At 34.2% G+C, this 24,533-nt stretch overlaps 1 protein-coding gene across 2 annotated transcripts in view; it reads right to left on the reverse strand.

Moving 5' to 3' along the window:
• Nucleotides 1-2,371: 2,371 nt before the first annotated feature.
• Nucleotides 2,372-24,533, reverse strand: part of SLC30A7 (solute carrier family 30 member 7) — a 115,496-nt gene continuing 93,334 nt past the window's right edge. The window contains exons 9-11 of one of the 2 annotated variants that reach the window (XM_077120096.1): nt 12,634-12,724; nt 7,746-7,895; nt 2,372-2,621 (exon numbers count right to left, since the gene is read on the reverse strand). In XM_077120096.1, the coding sequence (XP_076976211.1) occupies nt 2,574-2,621; nt 7,746-7,895; nt 12,634-12,724 (289 nt within the window). In that variant the 3' untranslated portion in view covers nt 2,372-2,573. Of the gene's footprint in view, nt 2,622-4,215; nt 7,896-12,633; nt 12,725-24,533 lie in introns of those variants that run through there. The other variant, XM_077120095.1, reaches the window with a different exon arrangement.

Consider the following 24,533-nt stretch of genomic DNA (forward strand, 5'->3'; position numbering starts at 1 on the left):
TTTGGGGAAGTTCACCTGGGCAAGGTAAACTGTACCTGAGTGATACAAATTTAATCTTCACGAAGAATTTTGATATTTTGGTTTTTAAAATATTAGCAAAGTTATATTCATAAATAGATTTTTTTTTCAAGAGTTAGCCTAACAACAGGGCCATTCTAAATTTATTTTATAACAATAATCAGGCAGTAATTCTCAATGAAATTATCTGCTTTACTAACACATCTGGGCCAAAAACACTACTAAGAAAAAATATTTCCTATAAACGAGAAGAGTGGCATTTTCTCACACCAATTTTTATTTTTATTTTTTTACTGCTGCATACACAGATATACTGGAATTTAATTAAGTATAAATGTTAATGCCAGCCTGCTAAATGGTATGACATAGGCTGGCAATCTCTTATAAAAAAAAGGAACACCATAGTTTCACATTAGTTTAATACTCTCTATACCCTAAGCCTCATCAATGGGGCATAACCTGCATGCATTTGTGTACTGAAAGTACAGTTAAAGTGATAGAATTTTGACAAAACATCACTTGGAATGGAGGGCTTAGTGAAAGACAGAATTGATCTGTGGTAAATTTTATAGGCTAGGGCAAATATTATACTTATATATATGAGTGACATACCAGTAAAATTATGCACAATTAGCTTTAAAAGGCACATGTCCAAAATCTGCCTTCATTTAGACCTGTCATTTTCTAAAATATGCCAAAACCCACAGAATATTCCAGAGAGTTCCAGACTTGGTGTAGTAGTTGCAGACTTCCAAGTGACTACTTAAATTTGTAATGAAAAACAGTACTATTACCAGGACTTTTCCTTTGTACTTTCCCTCCCAGTAGTTCTCAACAATTGATTCGGTTAAATACTCTACTGCAGACATTTTTAACTTCAGAACTGCCTGGCACTAAGCAAAAATGTTTTGAAAATACTGCTTAATTTGCAAAAAGGAGACTATTGATGATTCATGGCAATATGCAGCAGTGTGGAAAAGCATGGAGAAAGTGGTCATATTCCTACAACATACGAGTTCATAAACTGTACATCACAGATAGCCAAAAAAGATACTCTACGACCTAGGAAAAATCAATAGCTATTTCTGCCCCATCCTTGGAAAAGTGCTTATTATTGATCTACATCCTAAACAATCATTTCTATCCTGTAGGCTTTTTCAATAATTTCAGCTTTTTAAAATTAAAAGAAACACTGTGATAAAAACAAGTACAATGGGAAAAATGTTTATCCAACTCATATTTCTTTATAAAGCACTAAATAGTTAAGTACAGTGCTCAAGCACTTATTTCAAATTGCAATTTTATTTTTCAAATACACAAGGATCTAGAAAATCAACTTACTATTTATTTCTAAGATACCTGTGTTAGGAGGAGTTCTGTATCACCACACTTGCTCCGTACCTGAACTTATTCAAGCTCAATCAAATGCTGCTTTAGGACTCCTGACAGCAACTATATTTGTGCAAAGCTTGCACAGGGAAACAAAATGATATGACTTGGCATTTGAAGAATGAAAAAGCAAAACAACATTCTCACAACCATTTTTGCCTTCAGTGTGCATTGCCTATTCCTTTCATTAATAAAATTCATAAAAATGACAAAGATAAGCATGGGAAAGTTTTATCATAGATATTGTAGCTTTTATAGAAATTTGGAATTTAGTGGATATTTAAGTCAAAACAACCTGTATAACAGATGCATATGCAATGTTTTGAAAACACAGTCTTTGAAGTAATTTAATGTAATAAATGAATTTGTTTTAAATGTAAAATAACACCTTTTATTTTATGAGATAAAACAATACATGGAAATTTTTTATATATCTAAATCTATGCTGTAATTATACAAAAAGAAAATCTGTATACATTACTAGCAAGAGTCTTATTTTGTACAGCTAATAGAATACTCATTTAAAAAAAGACATACACATGACCTTTGATGGTACATTTCTATGCTGGCAAATACATTTTATGATACAAAGGCACTTTGAAAACCCAATATGGTTTGGTTCATAAGTTTGCAAAGTACAAACAGTTTTACAAACATATGATTATACTGAAGAACGTCTACAATTGTGACATTACATATAAAGCAGATTTCCATTTTTTTCTTTTTTTTTTAATAACACTGGTTTTGTGGGAATGCAAACAGTGGTTTCCAGCAGCTTTAGTGAAGACATTACAGAAGATTGGAGGCCCACAATCTGAATGAATCTCCTACCGGCTGGGGACAAGGGGTAGGGGATGAGGTACAGGATGAAAAACAGAAATAAAACCCACACCTTGGAACAAAACCAGAAACTGCAGAAATCAAAATGTTTTGAAGGGAAGAACACAAAAGACAAGACCAAAAGTCCAAGAGATATCCTTTTAATTGTGATCCCTTAGCTGTGAACTCCTGGCAGGGTACAGACGGCTGACTCTACCTGGTCTACTTGGTGCTGAGGAGTTGTAGTGATGATTGATTTCTCTATTTTAAAAAGCTGGGTACAATGTTTTAGACTGTACAGTACCAGAAAAATTTGGTCCAAAAAAAACATAATTTGTTTTCACTGCCTACATGGCTGCAAAGTCAATCTGTACATAAAGCTGTCTCACTCCAGCCTAAAAAAAAAAAAAAAAAAAAAAATTAGAAAATCAACCAAGTCAATATCAGACTATATATTTCAGCATTTCAGAAAAGTAGTTGTAGAGTCTCTTTTTTTTCTTTGGTGCATGGTCCGGGAATAGAACCCAGGTCTCCCACATTATTTATTTTTTAAATAAGGAACGAATTATTTTTCTATTCTGCTTTTGGAAAATAATTTTTGTTTTCCATTATAAAGCACCAGAAAATTATTCTAGAAACAAATATATTTGTGAGTTGCAAAAAAGATTCTCCATTTATCATAGAAAAGAAAACCATGCTGCTAGTCACATGCCCTATCTAAGTGATGTTTAGAAAAATGGGATTACCCAGCTACCACTACATTGCTAGAGGATACCAGTGCCTTGCTGGTTAGCTGTTAATTAAAATCAAAAAATTAACCCAGTCTAAATCCTGCCATTATAAATTATTGGTAAACACTTTAATAAGTGTAACCATCTATTGGTTATTTAATTATTTTACACTCCAACTCCTCTCTGCAATTTCTGATATGATCTAACTACTCAGGGACACCACTCTGGAAATTGTCCCCTATCTCTCTGTGACTGTCAATTTTTCCCCTACTCGATCGTTCCTATTATTCTACAAACTTACCGAAATTTCTCCCATCTTTGAAAACAAACAAAAAACTTCACTTAATCCCACATCACTTTCTGGTTGTAGTTCTAATCTCTGTTCTTCTTTATGGTAAAACACCTTAGAAAAGCTGTATTTATGTCTCCAATTCCTTTTTACTTTTCTCTCTTGAACCCATTTCAACCAGCCTTTGCCTCCCAAAACTGTCTGTCATGATCACCTCCATGTTACCTTTTACCTACACCAGTGCTCAATCCTCACTCCTCATTTTACTAATAAATCTATCAGTAATCACCTAGATGATCACCCCCTCCTATTGAAACACTTTTTCTCCTCTTAGCTTCCAGAAAATACTAACATGTTGTCCTTTTACTTTACTAGCCTCTCTTTCTTAAATTCATCTGCTGGTTCTTTCTCTTGTCTTTGAATACTGAATACTGAAGTAACCAAAGGTCCAGTCCTCAAGTATAGAACAAGTCCTATACTTGTTCCCTAGATGATCTCATCTAGTGTCTAGACTTCAAGTACATGTATATGCTCACACTTTCCAAATTTATATTTCTAGGCTGGAACATATTTCCTGAACTCATGTCTTATAAACTAGACATCTACTTGACAGTTCTACTTGGATGACTGACCAGCATTACAAAATAGCTACGTTGAATGATTTCCTCCTCTCAAATCTGTTGATCGTATGGTCTTTGACAACTCAATTCCACCCACAATGTTGCTCAACTTAAAGACATTTTCTCTCACACTCAGCATCTAATCCATAAGCAAATCCTTTGACCTTACTTTCAAAATATGCATACCTAGAATCTGACCACTTTATATCAATCTCCATTGCTACCACCCTGTTTCTTGCCCACATTTTGCAATGGCGTCTTATCTGGTCTTCCTGTTTCTGTTTGCCCTTCTTTGTTCTATCCCCAGTACAGCAACTGAAATGAAATCATGTTCTCACTTAACCCCCACCCCCGCCTAAAAAAAAAGCTTATCTTCTTAATCCTTACAAATCCAGAGTCCTTAACAAAGGTCTATGAAGCCCCCATTGGATGTGGCCCTTGATTATATCTCTGACCTCATCTCTTATTCCTCTCCTGTTGTTCACTGTGCTCCAGCTCCACCCCCACGCAGCAGACTCCATTGACTAAGGACAGACATTGCATCCATATTTCACATAAAAGTATAAGAGACAAGAGAATACCAGGAGTTCCCCACAAAGAGATGCCTGCTTTGGCCAAGAAAGAAAATTAAACCATTTCCCAATTACTGGGAGTATGGGGTAAAGGGACACAGGGCTGTTCCTGTGTAAAAAGTCCTATAAATGAGGGGGTGAATTGTGGGGATCCAGGTTCTGGATTCCCCTCCATATTGAGGCAGATTATTTCGCATAGCTAGCTGCCTTACGTGTCTGGGACAGTCATTAAAGGTCATCAAACCTCTTCAGGGGAAAGAATGGACAAATGGCATCTTAAACAAGGTATCATAAACACCCCTCCCTTGATCACTGTTGATAACAAACCCCTGTGTCACCAGACCTGCTGCAACTGTGTTCACACACTATTGTCCTGAACCCTTAGAAGCCCCTGCACCCTCCTGACCCCTCTGGAGAACATTAACTTGCATTTCCCAACAGGCTTCCATAGGGAAGAATCCTCCCCTGTTAGTAAGTCCTAATTAAAATTCACGTCTAACTTCATGCCAGACATGTCCTTTGGTCTTCAAGCTGCCCTGGCCCAAGCCCCCAAGTGTTGGGTTGGAACAATGAGATACGCATCACTAGGGCATAAGTGGAAAAGGAAAACAAATTAATAAAAAATTTCAAAGTTGCCTATCAGAACTCTTAAACAATGATCATCAAACAACTTCGAAATCATTAAATGTATATAATGGAAGACATTAGTAGGGTGACTCCTCCCTCATCCTTGGAAAAAAGAGTTGAACCATATTCACTGAAAGCCTCAGGGTCTCTGTAAGGAATGAAATAAAGTTGGCTTGACTTCAGCTGACAAAAAGGCTTAAAATGTTATTCAGAGCTTAAAGTTTTCAAGCACAAATACAGCTTCCAAAACCAAAGAAGCAGCTGAATAAACTTTTAAATTCAGCCCATTTTAAAAGCCTAGACTTTCTAAGGCTATCAGAAAAACCTCCCTCCACTTACTTCACTTACAACTTCAGCATTTTTTAAGTAGACACACAGCTACTTGCATATTTCTAAACCCAGAAATTTCCTTCTTGGAGAAAAAACTGTGACTAAGTGCCAACTTGTTAGGAAAGTACTGGGTATCCTAGAGGCTGAAAGAAACTCTCAGTAAGAGAATGGGAGGACATGGTATAACCAGGAGAAAATAGAAGATAAAGGGGAGAATAATGGCCTGGAAAATTCTGTGAAAAGCAAGGTTACTGCTGGTCTTACTCCCCTTTGGCCCCTGAAATACAGAGGAGGTGTGAGAAGGATTCAGACATACTTTGACGGTCTAGCATGCTTCTCATACAGCCTAATTTTAAAGTCTACTAAGAAAGAGGCTTAGTTGTTAAATTCTCGATTAAACAAGCATGACATTACTCTCTAATAGAGTAAGTTGTGCTGTCTCCTAATTATACATAAAATTAATCCATTTATTCCCAAAGGAACGTCTCTAACATTATGCTTTATTAGAGAAAAGAGAGTGCTTAATTTATGCTAAGGTCTTGAATTTAACTCAGCTGCATACTAGATTATGTTGACTATGTCTGAAGATGTACACACACACACACATATCATTAAGATCTTTGTGCCTATAAGTTAAAAAGAGCAATGGGAATCCAACAGTATTTTTCTATTGTCAGCATATGTAAAGATAATTTTGGGTCAAATGCAGTTTTAAGAATCTGTCTAGTCAGTGAATTTATTACACACATATATACTCTTCTAAACATCGGGAATACAAAATCATGACATTTTGTAGGAACATGCAGACAAATATGTACAATGTGATAAATATGGCGCAGGATAAAGTAATTCTGCTTGGAGAGGTCTGTAAGGCCTCCCATTTCTCTGTAAGCAGAGAAAGTAACAACTAAATTGGACCTTTATTTTAGAGTAGAATTTTTGTCCTATGCAAAAAATTTATGGACTACATGACAATACACAAGAAAAAGGCTTGAAAAGCTAACTGGCCATGCTAGAAAATTTGAGCTTTATCCTGGTGGCCATGAGGAGCCGCAACAGTTTTTGCCAACTTTTTATTCTGAAAAATTTTAAAGTCAAAGAGTGGAACAATGAATACTTACAGCCATCACTAGATTGACCAATTGTTAACATTTTGCCACATTTGTTTTCTGTCTCTACTTATATATTTATTTATAGTCTTTTTACTTTTGCTGAAACATTTGAAAATAGACATTCTGATACTTTACCAAATTCTTCAGTATGCATCTCTTAAGAATAAGAACATCCTCTTATAACCACAATACCATTTCATTCCCAAGAAATTTAACATCTTGCCACACAATTATATGAATTATTAAACAGTCCATATTCAAATTTCCTTGCTTACCCAATAATATCCTTTGTAGCTATTTTTCACCAATCCAAGATCCAATCAAGGATCATACATGACATCTAACTGTGAAGTATCCTTTAGTACAGAATAATCCCACTATGTTTTTTTTTTTCCCTTTTACTTCAATGACTCTTTGAGAATTCAGGCTAATAATCTTGTAGAACATCCTGCAGCTGGATTTGTTCAAGTTAAACATTTTTGGCAAGAGTGCTGCATAGATTTTTAAGGCACAAAACCAGTTTCCTCACTACATCTAAGTATTAGATAACTTTAATGGTAGTGTAGATGTCTAGATTTTTGACCAAATGTTTCTAGCAAACTAGAACAAAAAAGAATTTGTGTTCTTCTTTCTCATCTTAGATATTACCGACATGGTCCTATTCTCTCAATTTATACATAAGACAATAATAACCCGTTGCTTGATTACCACTCACACATCTATGTTAACTCATGTTGCATATGCATTAACTGAAAATAATTTGGTTGCAGGTAGGAACAGATTAATTCATGATTCCAAATACAATATTAAGAAAAACCCAATAGCATATTAAGCTATCAAATCACACAAAAGGAAACTATGAAAAACTAACAAAGTTTGCTTTTAGGTAAAGCCAATGACAAGGCATTTTTTTTTTTTTATTCCATGTCAGCTGTTTTAGAATTCTTGGCTTCAAAGAGTATCTAATAAGTCTTCGAAAGGAATGTACGGGCAAAGAAAAGTCTACCATTTTCTTGAAAGAACTCAAATTGGTACAACTATGAGAAAGTAGGAATTTTCTTAAGAATATTAAGTAAGATAAGGATCTCCTAAATTCGGCTCTGTGACTGAAAAATTAGGTTTATGCCTACTTCATTATATAGTAGCAACATATTGTTATGTTAATAGTAAATATATTTTAAACTAGTAGATACGATAGATTTTAAGGTCGTTATAGGAAGTTGGTAAAATGATCTTACCTGAGTAAAAATATTATGTGTTTGGCTTAAAATCCACCTTGAATCAGCATCAGGTGCTACTACTAACTTCAAGGTCCCAACATAAACGTCAGAACATAAAGTCCAGAAGTGCTGTTCTTGTAAATTGTAAACTCCTTGCAAATGCTGCACCTAAAATATGTAGATATTAACATCATAATCAAATATAAGTGCCCTTCCCACTTGAATCAATGTGCAACATATCAGTAAATATGAATTCTATGCTCTAGTTTAAAAGGGGGTGAGGTATGTATGTTTGACTTAACAAATATATATTGAGTACTCCATATGTGCAAGGTACTATGACAGTACAGTAACCAATGATACAGAGATTCAGAAAATGAAAGAATTCACAATAGCATAAAACTAGCTCTTCATAAATATTAAAGAGTTAGAGGAATCAGTGTTTCTTAATGAGGGAATGTTCTGGACAAAAAAATTCTTCACTATGTATGAATGTCCCAGGAGAACTAAATGCAGTATATACTCCCTTCCCTAATCATGTGACACCCAAATAAGGGAGCTGACTGGGTGGGTTTCAGCAGCCTTAGGTTAGAAAACACTGTCAAAACAAACCTCTGATTGATGGTGAAATGCATGAATGAAAAAAAGAGGCAATTAAACAAAATAGAAAATGAAAAAGGAGAATAATTAATACAACAGATTTTAAAAACAATAAAAGTACTATGAATACTATATAAATGTATCAATATATGAATATAAAAAATATTACAGCTAAGTAGAATCCAAACACTTCTCAACACCTCTACAGCAATCAATCAGCCTAGTCCAAGCCAGCATTATCTCTGGTGTGGATTATTATAATAGCTTCTTACCTAGTCAATTTTCTAGCCTTGTACCCCTCCCATATCTTCCCAAAAGAGTAACCAGAGTGAGATCATTTTACATCAGGTCAGATGCTGCCACTCCTCTGTTCAAAATTCTCCAATGGTTTCCTGTTTCACACGAAGTAGGACCCAGAGTTTCTACTGTGACACACGTGGATCCATAGCATGCGGTTCTGTATTTACCTCGGCCCTCACTCCTCCCCTTGCCGCCTCTTCATCAGCTACACCAGCTTCCTCACCATTCCTGAACAGGCAGCCACACTCCAGCCTGAGGACACCTGCTATTCCCTTTGTCTGGAATGTTTTTCTTCCCAGATTTCTGCATGTTTCACTTTTTTGGGTCTTTACTCAAATAATCATCTTCTCTGACAGCCCTATATCTAAAATGATAATTTTTGCATTTTTACATTTCCCTCCTTTATTTTTTGTACTTACAGTTACATAAAAATCAATTTATTTATATATTTGTTTATATTTTTTCAAATGCTTATTCCCTTTATGCTTTTTATCCTCAGCACCAAAAACACTGCCTGGCTCAAGTATGGTCTCAATAAATAGTATATACATCAAAAAAATAAAACACAAGTTTGAAAACCTAGAAAAAAATGGATAAATTTCTAGAAATATAAGAAATGCCATAATACAAAAAAAAATATGTAGAAAATACATATCAACTTTTAAGTAAACTGAAATGGTAATGAAAGCTCTTTCTTTTTTTAAAAAAAAAAACTCCAGACCCAGAGAGTTTTATTGGGGACAAAAATTCATGAAACTACCAAAATTCATGAAACAAATAACTTTTGTCTTAGACCATTTTTCTAGAAAATAGAAGAAATGCTACCTTATATTAGTAAGAGATAATCTTGACCCCAAACCAAATAAAGACAGTAAACTATAAGCTAATTTTTCTTATGAAGTAAATGCACTAAATCCAACAATGTATTAAAAAATATATATCTATATTATGATTATATAAAAACAGCTTTGACCTGGTAGCTGTCGAAGCTGTTTTTATCTTTAGAGGAAAAGAGTACTTTAACATTACAAAATCTATTAGTTATTCTTCAATTAACTAAATAAAGGGGAATAAAACCTACACAGTCATTTGAATAAAAGTGTTACAACTGTTTAATGAAGTTCAGATCCATACATACTTAGAAAAAAAAAACGACTAGAAAGACACTTCTTTAATGTAATAAATGTTTTCTACCAAAACTATACAGCAACAATAGAAGTCTGGACCAAGTGAAAATAAAATTCTCTTCAACTCTGAGATTTCTGATTTTAAGTAATCTAACTGGGAATTAACTAAGAAAAGATTGGCCTTATGTCTTCCAAAAAATACTTGTTTTCATCAGAATTTGATTACTGTAGAAATTGTTTTCTATAAATTAAAAGATAGTTTTATAGGGGAAAAATGTGAGACAATACCCACTGTGCCCTCTCTAAAAACAGCTTTTATTGGGGAAAGAGATCAAGGTGGACTTTCTCTTATAAAATTCACTTTTAGGACTCTAAAAGATGTAAGTAGTTTGAACCTGATATCCTTGCACATTTTTCTAAAGGAAATCCTCATGTTAGAGAAACAACCACCACATGAATAGATTTCCTCTACCTCCACAGAAATAGCACTACAAGTATACACTAGTAGGTATCCTAAAGCATGGACTATAAGGAATGATTTCTATGGAAACAGGCTTTGACACTTCTCAAATTTAAAATTATGGGAAAGTAGTAGTTAAAGATGAAAATCTGTGCTATTTTTAAAAAATTTTTATTCATAAAACCAATCAACATACAACATGAACATTCTAACGTATGAACGTTCCATACCTGGTGTATAATCAGTGGCTCACAATATCATCACATAGTTGTATATTCATCACTATGATCATTTCTCAGAACATTTACATCACTCCAGAAAAAGAAATCAAAAGAAAAAAGAAAAAACTCATACATACCAACCCCCTACCCCTCCCTCTCACTGACCACTGGTATTTCCTTCTACCCAATTTGAAAATCTGTGCTATTATTCCTACTCTGGCAGTATGATGTAGAAATTGCCAAGCTTTAGATTTAGAGTCAGAGTAATGTGATTAGAATCCTAATTCAGACAACAGCATGTATGTCCTTCAATGAGTTATTTAAATTCTCTGAATCTGAATTTTATCTGAGGAAAGAAAATCAATACTTACTTTGTTAAGTTTACTGTGAAGAACAGAAATAATACATGTGAAACACTTAGTTTAGGGACTAGCTTATAGTAGGCATTCAATAAATGGCCACTCTCCCTTTCACAATTATGCTGATGGGTCCTATCTGAAAATCATGATCACAGATCTCAAATGAGCAACACTTTACTTTCACTATGTCAAAAAAGACTACACCTTCTCCTCCCTCTGGCCTTCTAATCCCTCAACAGATTGTATCTCAAGATACAATCTTGAGAAAGATCTCACAGAGAAAACAAAAGCGCATGGTAAAATAATCCTCTATGCTGTACCACCAAATCCATCAGTCTAACCCTCATCTATGTCAGTACTTTCTACCTTCCCTCATGTCTTTTTGGATATAGTATGCCTGCTCCTATCTACCATTAATTCCCCCATCATGTTTTGGGTACTATTCCTTCTCACTTCCTCGAGAACTTCATTCCTTTAGTAACCCACTTCAATCCAATATTACCAATTTTTTCTTCCTCAATTCACTGTTTTTCCTTCAAATCAGGCTCTTTTTCCCAAAACCCCACTAAAAATACTTTTGTCAAGATCATTAATGATGTTCACAATGGTAATCAATGATTATTTCTGTGTTCTTATCCTACTTGATTCCACAGAAATATTCTGCACAGTTGATAATCTCCTTCTTCCTCAGGTCTGGGACGCTACACTCTCCTGCTTTCCTGCTTCCTTACTGACCACCTCTATTGGTTTTCTCATCTGCTTCTCATCAGCTCTTGATTTGGGTAGATTTTTATGCTCAAACCTGTACCAACCCAGCCTCAATCTCAACAAATAGCATTAACATTGACCTAATTTGCTAGCCAGTTTTTTTTCCTCTTCTGCTAATACAATCTACCTACAAAATATATCCCAAATGTTTGTCTCCACCTTCACTGCTACAACAATAGCATCACTTTTTTTCCTTCTAGATGAGAGCCTCATAATTGGTTTTCTTTGCTTTCATTCTCCCCAGAATTCATTCTCTACATAGCAGGCAGAATAATCTTTTTAAAACGTAACTTAGATTTATGTCACTCCTTTGTCTAAAAGCTAATGTTCCCAATGCATTAGAGTTAAATATAAACCTCTTAGTATGATCAAAATCCCTATATGATCTGGCTACTGCCATTCTCTCAAACTTATAAGCCACCTTCCCTTTATTCATTATGCTCCAGTTACAATGGCTTTTTTATTCCTCAAACACAGTAATTTAGTTCCAGTCACAGAACGTTTGTATTAGCTTTTCCCTTTGCCTGGAATACTCTTCTCCAGGATTTTCATGTGGCTGGTGCACTCTTGTCTTCAAGGTTTCAACTTAATGTCTTCCTCAGTAAATCTAATGTAGCCATTCATATCTATCACATCATCCTGTTTTATTACTATTATGGTAAATATCAGTGATATTTTCTTACTTATCTATTTATTGTTTAATGCCTACTTCCCCATTAATGGCTCCCTGAAAACAGAGACACTGTCTTGTTTACCATTACATCCCCAGTACCTTAAAGACTGCCTGGCACAGAGCAGGAGCCAAAATACCTATGTAGAATAAACCCTTATATCATCTCTTATTCAGATACTATATATTAAAAGAGCTGTTCAATTCTGAGATGAGGACAATTGCTACCACATTTTTTTCAGTAAAATTATTCTGTTTTGTAAATGGCACTCATGGTCAGCATTCAGTTTTGGAAAAAGTATGAAATTATACACACATGCTACCCATGTTTATAAAAATTTAAAACCCTAACAGTTTGGAAACAACACAAAAGCCAATGGTTTGGAAGCTCTGAAACTTACCCTCTGATAGCACTGTGGCAGAGTATTTTCCAACAGGGGAGGAGTTCTCTGCATCAGTATTCCAACAGACTCTCTTAAAAGAGGAATAACACTGAAGAAAAGGACGAGAAAAATTCATTAAAACCACATTCCAACAATCCCATCCCATAAGAAAGTAATAATATAACTCCCTAGAGCAGAATATTAGATTTATTAGAATAATAAGAAAAAGGATATGATCATCATTCTAAATTTTTCACATGACCAGTAAGTCATTATCTAAAGTAAAAGTAAAAGAACTAGAAAAACCATATGTCAATGTATGAAAGACTAAACATATAATAATGTATAATATTGGGCCACCTAAAAAATCTACAACAGCAGTTGCTCAACTGTATTTACAATATGACTTCAAATGGCCAGAACCTTCCAACATAATCTATAGAGCCTGTCATGGTTGAAACTGGCCCTTAATATTTACCAAATATTTACATATATTTATCTGAATACTAACTTAAGGAAGATACACAAAATTAATTTGGTACATTCATCCAGTATTTTTCAAACTTGGTTATACATCTGTCTTATTATTTAAAACAAATGGAAGGGTGGATAAACCACAGATCTAGTGAATCAGCATCTCTAGGGATGATCCAAAAGTCCGTGTTTTTAGCTGGTCCTTGACTAGTATTTGCAAACTACTACTTTAGGCTATTTGGAGGGTTAAACGTACAAAAACAATTAATAGTATAATTTTTTGTTTTCTTTTTTGACATTCAATCAGAATCTTTTAGGGAGGATTCAGGCATCTATTTTTTAAAAAGAAGCTCTCCAGGTGGTTCTAGTGAATGAAGGTGCTGAGTCACTGCTCAATCATTTGAGGTACAGTAAAAGGGGTAGTCAGAAAACTTCATTATGCTTAGTAGCTTAAGCCAGTGGTCTCACTTTAAACTTGCAGAATATCAAAATTTCCAAAATAAAAATCTCTCCTGATTATAGCTATAGGAGATGGAGATAAAAGGAAAGCGTACCTTTCATGGCAAGTCTCATGGGAAGAGTAGAAGTTGAAAGAGTACCTTAAAGGATTAGTGATATTTCTGACAGTTGGAAAGAAAAGAAGATACTATTGAAGACAATGCTTGTCTTGTTCATTATTATATTCCCAAGGCTTAAAGTGATTGTCACCAAGTGGCCCCTCAATAAATACTTGCTGGTCAACTAAATGGTAAATATATAGATACTAGATGTTTTTGAATCTGGATTAGAAAAAGGGAAAAGCCACAGGAAGAAATTAGAAGACTGTTCTCATCCTTAAGTGTACAGTGACTAGCACTTGGATAAGGAAAATAACAATAGGAATAAAGACAAACAGCCAAATTAAACTGGCATTGAGAGAAATTACTAGCATTTAATTAGACAGAGTAGAAGTAACAGCTAAAGCAATGTCAAGGACAAGCCTAGATGATTAAAAGTAAGCAGTGGGTGACAGTTAATGAAGAGGAAAAGCTCAATACAGACAAGAGTTTCAGTCATATGCAAGTGAAAATATTCTTTGCTTAGATGGTGATTTAACAGCCAGAATAATTAGATGTCATCTTAATTCTTTCTTCTTTCTTATAACCCTCATACTCTAGGATCACCAAGTTCTCGGGATTTAACATCTCATGATTTAACATCTTGACTCCATCTCATACTCTCCATTCTGCTACACATGTTTACATTAATCTCCATATCTTTTACTTGATTATAATAATCTTTTAAGTGCCATCTTTGCCTCTTATCTTCTTTCCTCAAGCTTGCTGCAAAAGGCAGCTGTAAAGATGGTTCCCAATGATTACTGCCCTTCTGGTTTTTATGCCTTGTATAAATTCCTCCCCTTGAATGTGGGCTGGACCTAATGTCTTGCTGCTAATGAACAGAGTATGGCAAAAGTGATGTCACTTCCAAGATCAAGTTTAAAAAAAAGACTCTGACTTCCCTCCTGTTCACCTGCTTCTCTTGCTCTCTCACTTGCTCATAGATGCCACAACATGAGCTGCCTTATGGAGAGGCCCACAAGGCAAGGAACCAAGGGATTCTCTGGAGAGGAATTGAAACCCTGGATCCAGCAGCTCAAGAGGAACTAAATACTGTCAACAACCACTTGAGTGAGCTTGGAAGTAGATTAAATAGGCTTGAATGACTGCTGCTCTGGCTGACACCTGGATTGCTACCTTGTGAGCAAGCCTGATTCAGAGAGCTGAGTTAGCCATGCCTAGGTTCCCGAACCACAGAAACTTATAATAATAAATAGAAGTTTTATCCATTAGGTTTCAGTGTAATTTGTTACATAGCGTGGTGGTTTGAAGCTGTATGTACCACAGAAAAACATGTTCTTAAACTTAATCCATTCCTGTAAGCTCACTGTAAGTAGGATGTTTTGTTGAGGTTATTTCAACGAAGGTGTGGCCTGCCTCAATCAGATGGGTCTTATTCCTATTACTGAAGTTCTATATAAGCAGAATGAATTTCAAACAGAAAGAGAGAGCCAGGGGAAGCAAGAAGCTGAAAATCACCAGAACCTGGAAGAGACTGAGAGGCCAGGAGAGGCTGCCATGTGCACTGCCATGTGACAAAGGAGCTAAAGACCAAGGATCACTGGCGCCAGCCCCATAATGCCAATCTTTGGGAAAAAATCATCACCTTGATATGGACTTTCTTAGCCTCAAAACCATGAGCTAATAAACTCTTCTTGTTTAAACTAACCCAGTGCATGGCATTTGCTTGAGCAGACAGGAAACTAAAACAGACAACCATCAATAACTACTACAACTATCTTTTATTGAGCTATGAGATTAATGTATCTAAAATAAGTATCTGACTATATCCTTTCCCCATTATAAAATTTCTCAAACACTTCTCACTAGCTAGGGCATAAAGTGTAAGCTCCTTAACATGGAATATACAATCCTTTGATATGACCCCTCTGGCATCACCTCCTAGTACAGCTTCCTTCACATTTTATGATCTCCAAACGCAAAAATACTTATACTTTACCTTTTGTTGTTTTTAATTTCCATGGTTTGGTTCATGTAACCTCTGTCTAGAATGTCCCCAAATTCCCCTGTAGTCTGGCTTCTATTTTTTTTTAAGTTCTCAAGTTTTACTTCTTTTATGATATTTTTCCTAATACAAACCACCCTCTAAACTGTATGAAATATCCTTTGTGCTACTATAAAAAAATCTCTGATACCAATGGTATTACTACCATTTGCATGATAATTATCAGCTTGTGTTTTCTTTCTCCCTCAAAACTGAAAGCTACTTTAAGGTAGAGATTGTGCCTTATTTATGTTTCTGTCCTTAGTATCATAGACAGTGTTTGACAAATAAATGTTTATGGAACAGAATGAAAACAATCTGTGTAACAATTAATTTATGAAATTAAAATATATATATCTAAGTCTGGTGATCAATGACTAAATTTTGCAGTGTCTAGAGTTAGCAGTTAGGAAAAAGAACTAGTGAAGACAATAAAGATACTATAGTTAAACTATCAGAAGAAAAAAAGAAAAAGTACTTCCAGCAGTAGTAAATGCTAAATGAAGGAAGAAAAATCCAAACTGAAAAAGGTCACTAGATTAAGCAATAAAAATATCATTTGTAAAATTTTAGGAGCAAAACCCAGGTTGCAGAAGGTTAAAGAGTAATAAATGGGTGGGAAGCAACTGGAAATGGAGTTACTTCTGACAATGAAAGAATACTGGTTCATCTGAGTTGAGCTGTCATCAAATACGTAAAGACTTCTGGATTTACAGAAAAAGAAAGAAAAACATGATGATGGCAGACCACCAAGATACAATTCAATCATCAGCCATTACAAAAATAAATTACAACTATCATGATATTTTTCTTTCCCCTCTCCATTTCCATTTCTCAGGAAAAAAACAGGATCAATTATAGAATGATTTTATATACCTAACTTATAATTTTTATGTCTTCTTACTTTCTGTACTGTACATCCAGAACATGAGGCACAAAAGTTTTCCTCCAACTGTTGAGAATAGGAACAAACATATTTTTTTCCCTAAATATGTGCCTCTCAAATTTAGCAATTTTGATAATTTCTTCTCCAATCTTTATTCCAAAGAACTCTAATAATGCCTGGAGATATCTGAGGTGGAAAAGACACTTAAATTGAAATCATGATTCAAGTTCTAATTCAGTCAGCCATTAAACAGCTTTATACAAACCAAATAACCTTCCAGAGCATCAGTTTTCTCATCGATAAACTGAGGAAGTGGATTAAATATCTGGGAAATTTCTATCTTTAATATATATTTTTTTCATTCAATAAGAAAAAGTGGTCAAACTATAAGGAATAATAGAGACAGAATAGGTTCAGAAACAAAAGGAAGTATATTATTTTATGTATTAAAAAAGTAGTGTAACCATATGAAGCATAAGATATGCTTAGCAAACCAATTTACTCCACCATTAATTAAGTAATCTTCCAAATGAATTTTATTAAGAAATGAATATAAACTAAGTAATTATTAAGCACCTATTATATTCTTTTTTTTTTTTAAAGAGAGAGGGAGGAAGGGAAGGAAAGACAGAGAGAAGGAAGGAAGGATGGAAGGAAGGAAGAAAGGGAAACATCTTTAAACATTTTCTTGTTTTATTGTATTTTGTTTGTTTGTTTGTTTTTTACATGGGCTGGGGCCGGGAATCGAACCGAGGTCCTCCGGCATGGCAGGCAAGCACTTTGCCCGCTGAGCCACCGCGGCCCGCCCCACCTATTATATTCTTGGCATCAGATTTCCTAGAACAGATAGAACTTTACTGTTTAATTGTGGAAATAATGGCCTAAAGCACCAAAGTACCTTGCCCAAGGACACTGTGAGCAGGAAACCTATAACAACAGACTAGGTCTTCTGACTCAATTTTGTAAAATTCAATTCAGCAAAAATTTATTATATGCCAACCATGTACAAAGCAAATGCTAGGTATTGGCAATAAAGATAAATAATACACAGTATTTTGCTTCAAGGAATTTATAACTTTTCTTCCTTTTTGGTTTGTTGATAACTTACTTTTAAATATACCTTTAAAAATACAGAAAGAATGGCAGAGTTCTCGCCTGCCATGCTGGCGACCCGGGTTCGATTCCCGTGCCTTCCCACATGAAAAAAAAAAAAAAGGAAAGAAAGAAAAGGAGAGAATAGAAGAGGACATGGAATCAACTGCACCAGAAGGCATAGAGTATACACAATGAAATTACTGTGGTCTATTCAGTGATATGTGTGAAACGTCTTTTTGTAATAAACTTTAAAAAGTTATTATTTAAGAATACTTAGGTTTAGCCTAATTTTCCCCCTTAGGACCCTGAGCTAAAACACACTAAGAGATGTTGAATCCAATCTATAAAAATCTTTGAAGAGACGAGCTTGAAACATCAAGCTATTGCCTTAAACAGTCCTAGAGTCTCTTAATAAGTCACCCAGAATAATCATGTACAATCTCATCCAAATCTTTGTTCAAATCTTTGGGTGCATTCAAAGTATGTCGCCTCCCAAAGTCTGCTACTCCTTGCCACTACTTTGTAAAAAATAATCCAGTACTTCCCTTTTTCTCCTAAAATGCTCGATCACATGAGGTCCTTAGTTTCAAGATTCTAGAACTAGTAAGCAAGTTCCATGATTACAGATAATACACTATTAGAATTAAAAAGGAATTTACAGATCACATTTTTATAAGAACATAAAATGTAGAGAGTGCATTTTAAAGTGCAGATTAATTGCAGTTTTTACTGATTTTGCTGTACTACAAAATTTGGAGTGGCTGCCTGCATAGGTAGAATTTTAATAAAATGTTTACATTCAACAGTAATAACTAGCATTTCACCAAATCATATCAGTGCATCACTCTTAATTTTCTCCAATATGAAAGAATTTCAATTTTAGGGACTATACATAAGCCATGGAACTGGTAGGGGAAAAAGGGTACTTGCCAAATCATACGATGACATGTAATTCAGAATGAAGGTCAATGTCCATATTAATTTCAAAGGTTGTAAAAATGTAAAGGAAACATGTAAAATCTCTAGTTTTTGCCTTTTAAAATTGCGTTTAACTTAGGAGCTTGTGGTCATATTTTTCTGATTAACTATCATAATGGGGAATCATAAAACAGACTTTAGCATGGATCTATCTAGCCATAATGAAAGGATATGTAGAAAAAAGACAAGCTTAGCAAATTCCTGATGGACTGAGCTAAGTAAGCATTTGGAAACAATTAGAGGTTCACTTCTGGTTGACTAACCCAATTCTAGGTTTAACAATGATACACCATTTTCCTAGCATATATAAAAAAAAGGGATGAGTCATTAGGTATATGAGTTTACCAGAAAAAGAGCATAATAATTTTATTCTTCAAAAGCTAGAAAGTAAATCAAATTTATAACTATACAAACAAGGACATAAAATTAATTTGAAAGCTTTAATCTTAAATGCTAACAGATTAAATGAGCAACAGTTAGTAATTACTATTTACTGCTAGTAACTTCACAAACAGAAATACATTCAAATCTTGCTTCAGAAGCAGTTTTTAATGAAAGAGTCTCACCATTTCATCAATAAATAAAATAATCCAACAGCAATTATAGACAAACCAAATGAAAGAAAATTAAAGGTATGCATTATAAAAACTTCTGAAGAATAGTTAGACAAGTCACAATCATAATACTTAACAATGAAAAATTTCAGAGAACTGAAACTGATGCTTAGACCAAGAGAATAAACATCTAATAATAATAATTAAAACAAGACTACTGATTTATCTTTGTGAATTAGTTTATGGGTTAAGTCCTCCTGCAGATTATTAGAGTTTCTTATAATCCATAAACAGAAAAAGATAACCGCACTTTTTAAGACAACTCATACATTGGAAGGTCTGGCATATGACATATACCAGAAAATGTTTAGATGCAAAAAAGAAAAAAAAAAGAAAATTGACCAACAACTGTAAAGTATTTTACATTTAGACATAGTGGCCATGTGTCTTTATTCTCATGAGTAAGAAACTAAACTCATACCAACGATATGTGGCAAGCTATAAATACAGTACATATGCATAAATAGTTATTCCATAATGATGGACAATTACCTATTAATTCAGACTTTCACAAACCTAGTATAGAATAGATAACCCAGAATCATACCACTGGAGATTGTAGCTTACTTCATAATTATGCCAAGTTCCAGAAACCTATGGTATATATTTACAGAGTACCTACTTTACTAAATAATGGAGATAATATGTTGCCCCTACTTACTCAGTAAGGGGGATAATAAATTGCCCTTAGTTACCTCAATTATGGGGACAACAAGGTACCCCTAGTTCTTGGAGCAAAAATTTGAAAAAGGTTCTTTTTCTTAAACTTCTGGAACTTAGTTATAACACCTAATGCTTCAGGCCTTTGGACCAAAATAAAATCAGTAAATAATGTCAAATTAGTTAATAATTAGTAACATCTTTGTTTATGTAGCATTTAATAGTTGTTAAAGTGCCTTGGAAAAATGTTTCTAATTTGATGAATTGTGGCAGCCACAATTAATTTGAACCCAGGCAGTCTGGCTGCATAATGAATGCTCTTAATTGCTCTCTGCTTTACTGCCTCCAATAAAATGGTTTGCTGGCTCTCTCAAAGAATCATCACAATCTTAAGTAACTTTAAGAAAACCTTACAATTATAGAATGTCATCGGTAGGCAATTCTCTCATTTTGCAGATGAGGAAAGAGATTCAGAGAAGTTTGTCCTTTGTTTCAAAGATATCCCAGCAGAGAAGAGAAAGAATTACACCTAAGCAGGAACAATCAGCATTCCCAATTCTTAATGTGCAATTTATTATATTAGTAAAAGCTCTTGTTTTTATTCTCATGAGTAAGAAACTAAACTCATACCAACAATATAAGTAAAAAAAAATCTTAAAATAATCCACTATTTATCATCACATGGAGCAAACGTAGAGGTAAAGAAGAAAAATGAACAGGAATCCAAATTAATATCCTTCAGTTAATGGAGTAGGAAAATGGGAAGGGCTGATAGAATCAATGAAGTAAAAGGGTGAAAAACTCTATACATTATATATGGCTTTGAAAGTAAATAGGCAAGAATAAATTCAATATAATTAAAAGTAGTAATATTTTTATTAAAAAGACACTGAAAACTGGAGGAACCTCTTTACTACCTCTGAACCAACTGAAGGCAGTGACTAAGCTAGGATGACAAAGGCAGAATAATGACTCTTTAGGAAAATCTGTATTTTAAAAAAGTATAGAAGTGAAGAAACAAGACCTCAATTACAAAAACTAGATAAGAAGACAAGAACTACTTATTAAGACTGTCAAAATCAAATGAATTAACATTCAGTTAACCTCAGAGATCACAAGCTTTAGCCCAAAACAGAAGCTCTAGGAGTCAGCAAAAAAGTCAGCAAGAAAAATCCAAGAGAAATGGGACCAAAGCACTGATTAATCTCTGGGATCTATAAGGCTATTAGGAATCTGAGCTAAACTGTATTCTTCTAGTTTAAGTTAAAAAATGACATTTTTACTGATCCAATCTGTACTGTGTTGGTGTTCAAACTGCATCATTTCCTCAGAATATAGCAAAAGAGCTTTGACTCTAGATGGCTGAGCATATTGATCTGGAGCCATTCAGATGGGTGACAGGTGCTGGAAAGAAATAGAAAAGGGATAAATGGCGATGGTAAAAACCTATTTAGGGTTTGGTTTTGGTGCTAGCCCATCATAGTGGCAGTGATGATATGAACCTTTTCAATTGGCAAGAATAAGCCATGAGCAACATGAAAACAAAGTAATTAGGTCTGAAATACAATTAACTATATTCCTCCTCTCTTCCTCCCTCCTTTCTTTTCCTACACTTCCCTTCATCTCTTTTTTTTTCCCTCACTGGGTAAAGAGTGAATGATGGTCAGTTAACATGAAAAAAGATCATGTCACAGTAGCAAGAGGAGATTACCTTTAAGTGGACTGTGTCTCTTCCCAATAGCATTCCTTTGGGGGGGAAGGCAAATGGGCAGGCAGGCAAACACTCATGCTTCCTACGTGGCAGGCTCAATTCATTTGCACCCAGGCACCATGGCTGCATAGTGAATGCTCTTAATTGCTTTACTTTATTGCCTCCAATAAAGTGGTTTTGCTGGCTCTCCCAAAGAACCTATACCTACCAGAGACTCCTGACTTCAGAAGCTGATCTTAAAAGACCACAGAAAGAGATGAAACAGCTCAGAAACAAATCAACAGGAAAAAACGACCCAAGAGGACCTTGGCAAGAGATAGTGACAGCTAACAATGTGAAAGTTTTCCACCATGGAGAGCTGACTGGCTTAGTAAACATGACCAGAAACAAATCACTGACACCTAATTTCCATCTGGGCCTATATTCAATCCTGATTTCCAAAAAGTCATATATGTGAGAAGTAAACCAAACATATGAAATAAAAAGGAAAGGAAAAAGAATCCTTAATTGTTTACTAAAATTAAACTTTTAAAAATAAATGTGAAAAAAACATTGTGTAAATATATATTTTTATTTAATATATCAGCATAAGTTTCTAGTTACTATACTATATTGGATGTTCACTACATTAAACTATTTAGTTGCTGAGGTAGGAGTAGAAATCATGTCTCCAGAGGATTAAACAAAAGAACAGAGTAATTTACGTGCAGGCTATACTGGTGGTGGAAAGTTTAAAAGTCATTACATATCAGTTAACAATGAACATTATAACTGAAAACCAAAAGGGGCTGATTTGTTTTTCTTTCTGCAGTAAGTAAATTAAGAGTTGAAAAATCTAACAATTCTGGTGCCTGCCCATGCAAAAAAAAAAAAAAAAAAAATTAACATTTTTTTTGCATGGGCAGGCATTGAGAATCGAACCTGGGTCTCCAGCATAGCAGGAGAATTCTGCCACTGAACCACCGTCACATCGCCTTGCACCTTTTTTTAAATTAAATTTTTTGAAGAGATAAAACACATAGATGATTCCAACATCAAAACTATATAAAAATATATATATATTCAAAGCTTCCCTTCTAATCACTTCTCTTATCTAGAAAGAACTATATTTATTATATTAGTTTTTGTTTTATTCTACCACTGTTCCTTTTTTAAATTCTAAGACAAAATGTAGATTATATTTGTATCCCTTCTCCTTCTTATATAAAGGTATCAGTGCTACCCATAAATCATGTGCTATTTTGTTTTCTTAACAATATATTTTGAAGATCATGACATACAACCAAAGAGAGCTCCCTCATTCTTTTTTTAGGACTCACAGGAGTCCTATACTGATGGAATTCCTTCAAATCTTTGGCTATTATAAATAAAGCCATAAAGAATGACTTTATAAATATGTCCTTTTATACTTTTGTCAATTTATCTCTGGGATACATTCCTAGAAGTGAGACTGCTGACTCAAAGGTAAATGTAATTTTGCTAGACATCGCCATATTTCCCCTCTACAGAGATAGCAAGTACCATTCTCAATCCTACCAGCAAAGTATGAGACTGCCTATTTTATCCATAGACCTGCCAAAAGTTTATGCAAACTAATTAATATCTATCCACCTGATAGGTGAGAAGCAGTATCTCAATGAAGCTTCAATTTGCATTTCTTTTTTATAAGTGAGGGTGAACAACTTTCACGTTTAAATCAATTGTATTTCTTTTCCTGTGAACTAAATAAACATGTATTTCCCCATTTTTCTATCAGGCTGTTGGTCTTTCAATTTAGTTTAATTTTTATTTTTAGGGGCTTTCTCTATGTTAATTTGCTCATGCTCTAAATAGCAAATATTTTATCCCAGTTTATTATACCTTTTGATGATCATGTTTTTTTTTTTCTATGCCAAAGTTGTTCTTTTTCTATGCAGTTTATTCATCAATCTTTTCTCTTGCTGATTCCAGAATTTGGGTCATAGTTATTGCCCTAATATTCTAATGCTATAAACTCATTAGCCATGTTTTCTTCCAGTGCTAGCATGGTTTCATGTTTTACTTTAAGAGCTCTATCTATTTGGACTTTATCCAGATATACAGTGAGAGGTACAGATCCAAATTTACTTCCTCCAAATAGCTATCCAATTATTAGAAAGCCCCTTCTGTTCCACAGATTTGAGATGATGCTCTTATTACTGTAACCACTAAATTTCTATAGGTGTATATATCTATTTCTGTACTTACTAATCTGTTCCATCAGTCTTGTTTCCTTTTACAGGTATCTAGCTATTTTAATTATCAAAGCTTTATACATCTTTTTTTCCCCAGGGTTTTCTTGGCTATTTCTGCTTTTTTTTTCATTATAAACTTTAAAATCAGTTTTTACTACCCCCACCACCCCCTGCAAAAAAACAAAACAAAAAACAAACAAACAAAAAAACACAAAACCTATTGGTGTTTTTATTAGGATCATTTTAACTTTATAAATAAAAAGAGTTGACATATTTATGATGCTGATTCTTCAAACACCAAAGTCGACAAAAACAAGGCTCTGCTTAGGTGTGCTTTGGTGCTTTTCAAAGGGGTTTTAAATTTTTCCTCACTCAGGTTTTACATATTTCATCTCCAGATCATCTTTGTTATTGCTAGTGAAAAGGTGTCTTCCTCTTCATTATATCATTCAACTAGATTTTACTTCTATATAAAGGGTATTGATTTTTTTATGTCAATTTTATATCTGGAACATATTTAGGGAACTTTACTAAATTATATCTTTTATATAGTTTTTCCATGGTTCTCATTGGTTTTACAGTCATAGTCATATACTTTGCAAAAAAAGAAAATTTTTTTCTTCCTTCCAATTCTTAAGCCTCAAAAACTTTTTTTGGTCCAATGTTATTGGCTAATAATCATT

This window comes from Tamandua tetradactyla, chromosome 11 (genome assembly GCF_023851605.1).
Source record: "Tamandua tetradactyla isolate mTamTet1 chromosome 11, mTamTet1.pri, whole genome shotgun sequence".
Classification (NCBI taxonomy): Eukaryota; Metazoa; Chordata; class Mammalia; order Pilosa; family Myrmecophagidae; genus Tamandua; species Tamandua tetradactyla.